Here is a 9,546-nt window from a genome sequence, read left to right as displayed (position 1 = left end):
AGCCCAGATAGAGGAAATAGAAGCTGAAGACAACAGCCACCGAATCGAGAGACAAAACACTATATTTGAAAGATTGTTAAACGTTCGAAATGGGTTTAATCGACAGGAGAAGGGACGTGTTTATGTTCGGATCGTGTCTGGTTCCAGTTCTGGTTCTGTTGGCCGCAGCTGTGACCGTGAACTGCGGTAAGTTCGGGCGAAATCGAAAGTAAAAAAACTTGTGACGAACATTTATTTTACGAACGTGTTTGGCAAAAAATGTTTTATTTTTAGATTAAGATTATATTTTTTCGTCCAGGACAAGGAAACAGGCGAAATGTAGCGCAGATATAAACATCGACTTTAGTCCAGACCTTGGCCTCCGATATATCGAACCTGAAAAATGACAACATGTCGACGGCTGCTGTGGCGTTCGGTACACCGTGTTGAAAGCACTTTTACTATATTTATTTGTTGACGATGTATCGATATTTGTATCGATCCGTCTCAACTAAAACAGTTTGTTTTTTTGAACACATTACCGAATTTAAAACCTAAAGCCTGACGTCAGTCTCTGTGGTCGTTGTTTGGTTCAGGTTTTAGTTCGGTTTCCTGTTCGTTTGTGTCAACTTATCTGAAGTTAAGTTGGAAATTAGCTGTTAATTAATCGTAACATAGTTCAGTGTGTGATCCAGTTCGGCCTCCTTCAGGTTTTTTTTGTTGTTGTGGGTGAAACGTTGTTGTTTTTTACTGTGAACAAATAAAGAATGATTTTCTGTCACTTCTCCAGAAACTCACTCTCTGACCTACATCTACACGGCCTACTCCAAAGAGCCGTCCACTCCTGGTCTTCACAAGTTCACAGCCATGGGTCTGCTGGACGGCAGGATAATCGACTACTTTGACAACGACCATCCACTCAAAGTTCCCAAACAGAAATGGATGGAGGAGCAGGAGGATAAGGACTACTGGAAGAAGGGGTCTGATACCCGCAAGAGCAAGATGGACTGGTTCAACATCAACATCGGAATCTTGATGGATCGGATGAGACAAAACCAGTCTGGTCCGTCACAAGTTCTTTTGGAAGTTTTTAGATCAATTACTCTGCCGCACCAAAGTCCATGGAGAAAATCAGAGATTTTAGTTCAGACCAAAGTCCATGGAGAAAATCAGAGATTTTAGTTCAGACCAAAGTCCATGGAGAAAATCAGAGATTTTAGTTCAGACCAAAGTCCATGGAGAAAATCAGAGATTTTAGTTCAGACCAAAGTCCATGGAGAAAATCAGAGATTTTAGTTCAGACCAAAGTCCATGGAGAAAATCAGAGATTTTAGTTCAGACCAAAGTCCATGGAGAAAATCAGAGATTTTAGTTCAGACCAAAGTCCATGGAGAAAATCAGAGATTTTAGTTCAGACCAAAGTCCATGGAGAAAATCAGAGATTTTAGTTCAGACCAAAGTCCATGGAGAAAATCAGAGATTTTAGTTCAGACCAAAGTCCATGGAGAAAATCAGAGATTTTAGTTCAGACCAAAGTCCATGGAGAAAATCAGAGATTTTAGTTCAGACCAAAGTCCATGGAGAAAATCAGAGATTTTAGTTCAGACCAAAGTCCATGGAGAAAATCAGAGATTTTAGTTCAGACCAAAGTCCATGGAGAAAATCAGAGATTTTAGTTCAGACCAAAGTCCATGGAGAAAATCAGAGATTTTAGTTCAGACCAAAGTCCATGGAGAAAATCAGAGATTTTAGTTCAGACCAAAGTCCATGGAGAAAATCAGAGATTTTAGTTCAGACCAAAGTCCATGGAGAAAATCAGAGATTTTAGTTCAGACCAAAGTCCATGGAGAAAATCAGAGATTTTAGTTCAGACCAAAGTCCATGGAGAAAATCAGAGATTTTAGTTCAGACCAAAGTCCATGGAGAAAATCAGAGATTTTAGTTCAGACCAAAGTCCATGGAGAAAATCAGAGATTTTAGTTCAGACCAAAGTCCATGGAGAAAATCAGAGATTTTAGTTCAGACCAAAGTCCATGGAGAAAATCAGAGATTTTAGTTCAGACCAAAGTCCATGGAGAAAATCAGAGATTTTAGTTCAGACCAAAGTCCATGGAGAAAATCAGAGATTTTAGTTCAGACCAAAGTCCATGGAGAAAATCAGAGATTTTAGTTCAGACCAAAGTCCATGGAGAAAATCAGAGATTTTAGTTCAGACCAAAGTCCATGGAGAAAATCAGAGATTTTAGTTCAGACCAAAGTCCATGGAGAAAATCAGAGATTTTAGTTCAGACCAAAGTCCATGGTCCTCTTCCTCCTCCTGGTCGTCGCCCTGCTGTTGATTTGGCTGCATAAAAAGAATAAACTGAGTAAGTGATGGAGACAGAGATGAACTAAGGATGCTGAGGCTCGGCGACACGTGGCCTAAAACACATGGACTAAAAGTTAGCTGATGTTTGCTCAGCTATAGCTACAAGTTAGCTGAGATTGACTGTTGGTTTTCTAACCATTTTGGAATAAATAAAAAAAACCAACAATTTAGCTACTTGTTTAGCCGTTTAGCTAACCTCTAGTTACTGTTGTAGTTAATGTTTAAGCTAACGTGTTCTTGTGCAATTGTTTTTTCCACAGCTTGTTTTGGAAACACAAACGAGAAGAAAGAACTCTCCCAAGGTGAATAACACGGTGACCAGTCCGCATGTTAACTCACCCATGGTCAACTAGTTAACCTAGTTAGTTAACCCGTCCTCCAGGCTCTAAAAGTCTTTGTTGGTTTGTTTTGGTCCTCAGGCTCAGAGAATTCTCTGGACTCAGGGAAGTCGTCGGTCGGTGAGTCTTTGTTTGTACATTTGTTTCCCCACAAAAAAATCAGGGAAACATTTCTTCACTTCCTGTTTGCTTTATGTTTCTGTTTTTTTTTTAAACAAATCTGTGAAAATTGTTTTCTCTGTGTTTTTTTACAACTGGAAAATCTGATGTGTATGAAGACAAACCACTGATAAAAGGTAAACACATGAGTTTTTAAATCCAGGTTCAGTCAACAAATACTGCTAACATTTAACATCTGCCCTTGTTGTCACCTCTAGTGGCTAATGGAGGACAGAACCTGGTATCTGGAGAGCAGCAGAACCTGGTCTGAGGTCTGGACTGGACCAGAACAGAAGTCTGGACGTTCAGTTTGAGAATGAATTTATAAACAAACAGCACTCGAGTATTTTTGGTGTCTTTTATCTTAAATGTTAGCAAAAAGAGAGTAATTCAGGGAGTGGCTTCAGTTTTTTGCCAGAAAATTAATGAACCAGAATAATTAGGGTTTGTAAAATAGTTGAAATTTAGCTTGAAATAAGCGGTGTGTCGGCTTGTGTAACAGCTAACTGTTAGCTTAAGGTTATATTGTTCAAAAGACATTTAATCTGTTAAAAGTTAGCCAAAAAGATGTTCATTTAGATAAGCTTAGCCTAAAATGCAGTTAGCTTCATTAACCACAGCGATCGCAAGTTATTTTTCCACAGGTGTTAATTATTTCACTTTTCTTGTTATGCCATATATATATACACATATACATACATAGATATACATACATACATACACATATGTGTTTAGCACCATTTTCATTTGTATTTTTTTTTCAATAATAATAAAATTAATAAAATATTAATTATAATAATATTTTGTTTCTAATAATCCTGGCATTGAACATTTGTTCTATTGAATTTCACTTGTATTTGCTGTTCATTTTATTCATTTCTAATATTGACATGGTTGTTGGTTGTTGATTATTTTGGAGACTATAAAGGATTTGCCTTCAATAAAGTTCTAAATAATAAAAAAAACTCATCACATTGGTTAAAGAAATAAAAATACGCAGAGAAGGCCCATCACTGACGTCACAACAGCGGTAGACGCTTCCGCTTCTTGTTAAAGACTTCAAATTAAAACCGGATAGAGCTGTGCTCGGCAGCTGAATTACTTTTTTTAAAAACTTTTCTAGTTGTTTGTATGTTCTATTTTTATTTCTTTCTTTATTATTTTTCCACTATTCACCACCGTGGTTTGTGTCTCAACATAAAGACGGATTCATGTTCTTCACCGTCAGTGGCTGAGCCTCAGCTCCGACTGCTGCTCCTCCTCCATGGAGTTTTCTGGTGTTGTTGTTGTTGTCATGCACGTTTTTCTAGGAAAGGTTCGACACTGGAGGTAAATGTTAAAACAAACAAAAATCCACATGACATTTCAATCGGAAACAGGACCGATACCACAGCTAAAAGACGGCTAACGGAGACCAGAAACACCGGAAACAATAAAGACAGTCGAAATTAGTTAGCCAATAAAACAAAAGTTTAATTAAATAAACATATAACACATCAACTAAAATACAGTATGTTTACTACGCTAATAAATTAAAAACATGTTTAAGAATTGTCTTGAAAAGATAGGAAACAATATCTACGACTAGTTTAAAGCTAACTAAGAATCTGTCATGAAGGTTAATACAAACTTAAAAGATTTCAAAATGTCCCTGGTGACACGGAGGTGACCAGACGTCACCCACATAAAACAATAACGAACGGCTTTCAGCCCATGTGCTAATATCGCCCGAGAACCAATACTTGGATATTCATGTCTTGTTTACGCGCTTGTTTAAGGCTTTTATTTGTAAAATCTCAGACCGGAAGTAGTTGTCATCCTTCGCTCGGTTATTGCGGCGCATTAGAAAATATCATTAGAGTTGTTGGTCTGTCGTTGTCTTTTTGGACAAAATCTGTTGTTTTTTGTGCGCAAATAAACGGAGTAGACCATGCGGCTAATGTCGGTGTGGACACGAACCGGGGCTAACCCTCGGTAACTGCCGTGTTTCCGGTGCTGGAGCCGATGGGCTGCTCCGTGGATTTGGCTAAAAAAAAGGCGGAAGGCTGAAGAGAGCGAAACGGTGATGCTTTACCGTCACCGCCGCTAAACAGCTAACAGGCTAAAAGTTAACAGGCTAAGTGACGATGAAGGAGAGCCGCTTCTCCAGGTGAGTCCACATCCACACAAAGGGCCCCGGGGCCGGGTCAAAACCACAGGTAGGACCGAGGCTCCGGGAGTTAGCTGCTGTAAGCTAGTCTGTGTGTGTGTGCGTGTGCGCGCGTGTGTGGCCATGGCCATCGTTCTAGTCATTGGCTGTGATATGAAAGTCCAGCGTGGTTGTGTTGTTGTTGTTGTTGTTGTTGTTGTTACTGGAGGTAAATGTTAAAACAAACAAAAATCCACATGACATTTCAATCGGAAACAGGACCGATACCACAGCTAAAAGACGGCTAACGGAGACCAGAAACACCGGAAACAATAAAGACAGTCGAAATTAGTTAGCCAATAAAACAAAAGTTTAATTAAATAAACATATAACACATCAACTAAAATACAGTATGTTTACTACGCTAATAAATTAAAAACATGTTTAAGAATTGTCTTGAAAAGATAGGAAACAATATCTACGACTAGTTTAAAGCTAACTAAGAATCTGTCATGAAGGTTAATACAAACTTAAAAGATTTCAAAATGTCCCTGGTGACACGGAGGTGACCAGACGTCACCCACATAAAACAATAACGAACGGCTTTCAGCCCATGTGCTAATATCGCCCGAGAACCAATACTTGGATATTCATGTCTTGTTTACGCGCTTGTTTAAGGCTTTTATTTGTAAAATCTCAGACCGGAAGTAGTTGTCATCCTTCGCTCGGTTATTGCGGCGCATTAGAAAATATCATTAGAGTTGTTGGTCTGTCGTTGTCTTTTTGGACAAAATCTGTTGTTTTTTGTGCGCAAATAAACGGAGTAGACCATGCGGCTAATGTCGGTGTGGACACGAACCGGGGCTAACCCTCGGTAACTGCCGTGTTTCCGGTGCTGGAGCCGATGGGCTGCTCCGTGGATTTGGCTAAAAAAAAGGCGGAAGGCTGAAGAGAGCGAAACGGTGATGCTTTACCGTCACCGCCGCTAAACAGCTAACAGGCTAAAAGTTAACAGGCTAAGTGACGATGAAGGAGAGCCGCTTCTCCAGGTGAGTCCACATCCACACAAAGGGCCCCGGGGCCGGGTCAAAACCACAGGTAGGACCGAGGCTCCGGGAGTTAGCTGCTGTAAGCTAGTCTGTGTGTGTGTGCGTGTGCGCGCGTGTGTGGCCATGGCCATCGTTCTAGTCATTGGCTGTGATATGAAAGTCCAGCGTGGTTGTGTTGTTGTTGTTGTTGTTGTTGTTGTTGTTCTTTTATGTTGTTGTTTTGCAGTTGTCCAGAGTGACGTCACTGTTGTTGTTTAGTCTCTTTTGTTTTTTTGTCTTTACGTTTGTGTTACGTTCCTTTGTTGTAATAGTGAGTTGAGATGAAGTGGGAAATGTGAAAAAGCCCGGTGTGAATTTGAAGATAATTTTATTCTTTATTTTGTTTTTTCCCTTCAGGATCTAAAGAAAGTTCCAGCTTTGTTTTGACTGATGACATCATTTCTCATGGCGGCAGCAGCAGTTTCTTATTGTGAACTGAGACGGCGCTGACACACACACACACACACACACACACAGAAACAGGAAGTACAGGATGTCCAGCAGGAGGAAGTCGACCACGCCCTGCATGGTTCCCCCGCGAGAGGAACCTGCGCCGCACTTTGACCAGGAGATGGAGAACGTTGTCATGGACGAGGAGGCAGAGGACGATAAAGAAGTGGTGGAGGAAGACGACTGCGGCGTCACACGGGTGTCGGCTGACCACGAGCTCAACGCCACCGAGGGGGGGTACGAGTGCAAATACTGCAGCTTCCGGACGGCGGAGCTCAACCTTTTCACCGTGCACGTGTCCACGGAGCATCCTGACGTGGTCATCACCACCTCCTACGTCTGTATGGAGTGTGATTACCACACCAAGAGGTAGAGGGCGCTCCAGACGCCTCACTTGTTTACATTCATGAACACGAGAGAGTTACGTGTTACGATTTCAGAACAAACTACAGAAGTGAATTTTCCGGTTGTTTGTAAGATGGTTTATCCTTGAGTTTTACTGGCCCCTTGTGGCCAAACATCATAAAATGCCATGTCACATGACTCAAACACTTTCTACCCACAATCCTCTGCCCACAGCTACGACTCCCTGCTGGCCCATAATGCCCACCTGCACCCGGGGGAGGACAACTTCACCCGGACGATGGTGCGGCAACACAACGAGACGGTCATCCAGCAGACGGTCAACGACCTGACCTTCGACGGCAGCTTCGTCAAGATGGAGGACGACGAGGAGTCGGAGGAGATGTGGCGCCGCGGCATTGTCCTCAGTAAGACGCCTATCATGAGGGTCAGGGGTCGTCAGGAGGTCAAAAAGTTCACCGCCACACAAAAGATGGCCGCCACGGACAACGGTGGCGTGATCAAAGTGGAAAGTGATGAAGAGGATGAAGACGAGCAGAGGGAGCCGCCCACTTTGTCGCCCGCTCCCCTCACTCCCGCTGTCGCCACGGCCACCGTGGCTCCTCGGCTGGTCCCCGTCTCGGCACCTCTTCAGGTCCAGGCCGTCCCCCAGGGCATCGTGGTCAACAGCCCCAACGTGCTTCAGATCAAAGGTGCATCGGGCAGTGGCGGAGTGCTGCCTGCAGGGGCGCTAGCACAGGTGCTGACAGCACTGCAGCAGCAGCAGCAGCAGCAGCAGAACGGCACGCAGACGCAGCTGCTCATCCCCGTCAGCAGCATCCCCACCTACAACGCTGCCATGGACAGCAACGTGCTGCTCCACAGCGCCTACAACAGGTGACACTGCCACACTGCCATCCTCTTCCTGATACTTGATGTTCAGTACAAAGGGGTGTCGAGTTAGTGTTAGCTTAAAGGAAACTAGCAGTTAGTAAAAGTATGCTGTGTTTTAGTAGCACCTTGGAAACAAGAGTTAGCTAAACGTCTAAGGCTTACATGTCAAACTCAAGGCCCGGGGGCAAATGCGGCCCGCCGAGCCGTTTTGTGTGGCCCGCTGCAACGAAGAGAATGAGTAAAAATGAAGTACATTTTTTCACTGTCTCCCACTGCGGCCCGGTACCAAATGACCTATGGACTTGTGATGGTCTGTGGACCAGGGGTTGGGGACCCCTGATCATATACAGTCTTCCAGTTACAACCGGCCCTTCAGGGGAACTGTATTGATGATGTGGCCCCCTGGTGGAAATGAGTTTGACTCCCCCCTCCCCCCCCCCATCTAAATTTAACAAACATCTAAAGTTAACAACAGCTAAAGTTAGCTTAATGTATAAAGTTAGCCATACAGCTAAAGTTAGCCAAAGATGGTCCATTAATTGTTGACCAATTATTGGTGGTTAATGTCTTTACTCTGACCTCCGACCTCCGTTCTCCGCAGGTTCCCGTACCCGTCTGTGTCAGAGATCATGGGTCTGGTCTCACAGACCAAGTTCACTGAGGAGCAGATCAAGGTCTGGTTCTCTGCTCAGAGGCTGAAACATGGGGTCAGCTGGACGCCAGAAGAGGTGGACACACACACACACACACACACACACACACTGCTGTGACATCACCCTTCAAAGATTGTTGACTGACACCTGGTGTCCACAGGTGGAGGAGGCCCGCAAGAAGAAGTTCAACGGCACGGTCCAGGCGGTCCCTCAGACCATCACCGTCATCCCCGCCAACATCGCTGCTGCCACCAACGGCCTGCAGTCCATCTTCCAGACGTGTCAGATCGTTGGGCAGCCCGGCCTCGTCCTCACTCAGGTGACAGGTAACGGCACCGCCCTCCCCGTCGCCTCCCCCATCACCCTCACGGTCGCTGGAGTCCCGGGAAACCAGCCTAAAGCAGCGGAACCGTCAACGTCGGAGTCCACTGCTGAGCTGACGGGTTCCTCCGCCAGCCTGGCGCTTGGGTTGGACACGTTAGGATCTAAACCGAAGAAGTCCAAGGAACAGCTGGCGGAGCTGAAGGCTAGCTACAGCCGCAGGCAGTTCGCCACAGAGGCGGAGATTTCCCGCCTCATGCAGGTCACAAAACTCTCCAAACGAGCCATCAAGAAGTGGTTCAGCGACACGCGCTACAACCAGAGGAACTCCAGGGATCAGCACAGCCTCCTGCTCAGTGACCTGTCACCCAGCAGGGCGGCGACAGCGGGCGGAGCCAGAGTGAGACGCAGCAGCAGCGGAAGTCTGAACAACAACGGCAACGGTGAAAACACGGCCACCATTGTCATCGACTCCAGTGACGACGCCAGCGACTCCTCCCCCACGACCGCCAGTGCCCCCGGCACGGGTGGCAACAGCAGGGTCAAATTCCGCCACGCCTTCCCGGACTTCACGCCGCAGAAGTTCAAAGAGAAGACTCCGGAGCAGCTCCTCGTCCTGGAGGCCAGTTTCCAGAAGTCGGACACTCCCTCTGACGAGGAGCTCAGCCGGCTGAGGACGGAGACCAAGCTGACGCGGCGGGAGGTCGACGCCTGGTTCACCGAGAGGCGGAAAGCGCCCACCACAAAAGAAGGCGGGGACGTTGAAGTTGAAACAGAAAAGGTCAAAGTGTCGTCCTCTCGTGAGAAGCAGAAGTCTCCCCCCTTC

General features: G+C 45.1%; 3 protein-coding genes across 3 annotated transcripts in view; all 3 read left to right on the top strand.

The window, feature by feature from the left end:
• The window catches only part of LOC103393860 (BOLA class I histocompatibility antigen, alpha chain BL3-7-like), a 9,714-nt gene extending 6,293 nt beyond the window's left edge, over nt 1-3,421 (top strand). The window contains exons 7-11 of the transcript XR_003052578.1: nt 2,286-2,345; nt 2,608-2,649; nt 2,767-2,805; nt 2,964-2,981; nt 3,063-3,421. The gene's annotated coding sequence lies outside the window, so the exon portion shown is untranslated. The remainder of the gene's footprint in view (nt 1-2,285; nt 2,346-2,607; nt 2,650-2,766; nt 2,806-2,963; nt 2,982-3,062) is intronic.
• LOC107989960 (H-2 class I histocompatibility antigen, L-D alpha chain-like) lies at nt 7-1,176 on the top strand. The gene is made up of 2 exons (XM_017041163.2): nt 7-186; nt 770-1,176. The coding sequence occupies exons 1-2, from the start codon at nt 90-92 to the stop codon at nt 1,159-1,161; spliced, it is 489 nt and encodes a 162-aa protein (XP_016896652.1). The 5' UTR covers nt 7-89; the 3' UTR covers nt 1,162-1,176.
• A 1,819-nt stretch (nt 3,422-5,240) lies between the features above and the next one.
• Nucleotides 5,241-9,546, top strand: part of LOC103393852 (zinc fingers and homeoboxes protein 1-like) — a 9,083-nt gene continuing 4,777 nt past the window's right edge. Inside the window, 5 exon segments of the mRNA XM_017040892.2 lie at nt 5,241-6,021; nt 6,418-6,879; nt 7,090-7,749; nt 8,348-8,474; nt 8,560-9,539. Coding sequence (XP_016896381.1) covers nt 6,554-6,879; nt 7,090-7,749; nt 8,348-8,474; nt 8,560-9,539 — 2,093 coding nt within the window. The 5' untranslated portion in view covers nt 5,241-6,021; nt 6,418-6,553.

Source organism: Cynoglossus semilaevis, chromosome 18, assembly GCF_000523025.1.
Source record: "Cynoglossus semilaevis isolate Cse_v1.0 chromosome 18, Cse_v1.0, whole genome shotgun sequence".
NCBI lineage: Eukaryota > Metazoa > Chordata > Actinopteri > Pleuronectiformes > Cynoglossidae > Cynoglossus > Cynoglossus semilaevis.
This window is presented reverse-complemented; position numbering and strand designations above follow the sequence as displayed.

Excerpts from the sequence above, each read along its gene's own strand:
- LOC107989960 (XM_017041163.2), top strand. The coding sequence starts at position 90 with ATGGGTTTAATCGACAGGAGAAGGGACGTGTTTATGTTCGGATCGTGT. Across the intron at positions 187-769 it reads AGCTGTGACCGTGAACTGCG|AAACTCACTCTCTGACCTAC; the intron begins GTAAGTTCGGGC and ends TCACTTCTCCAG.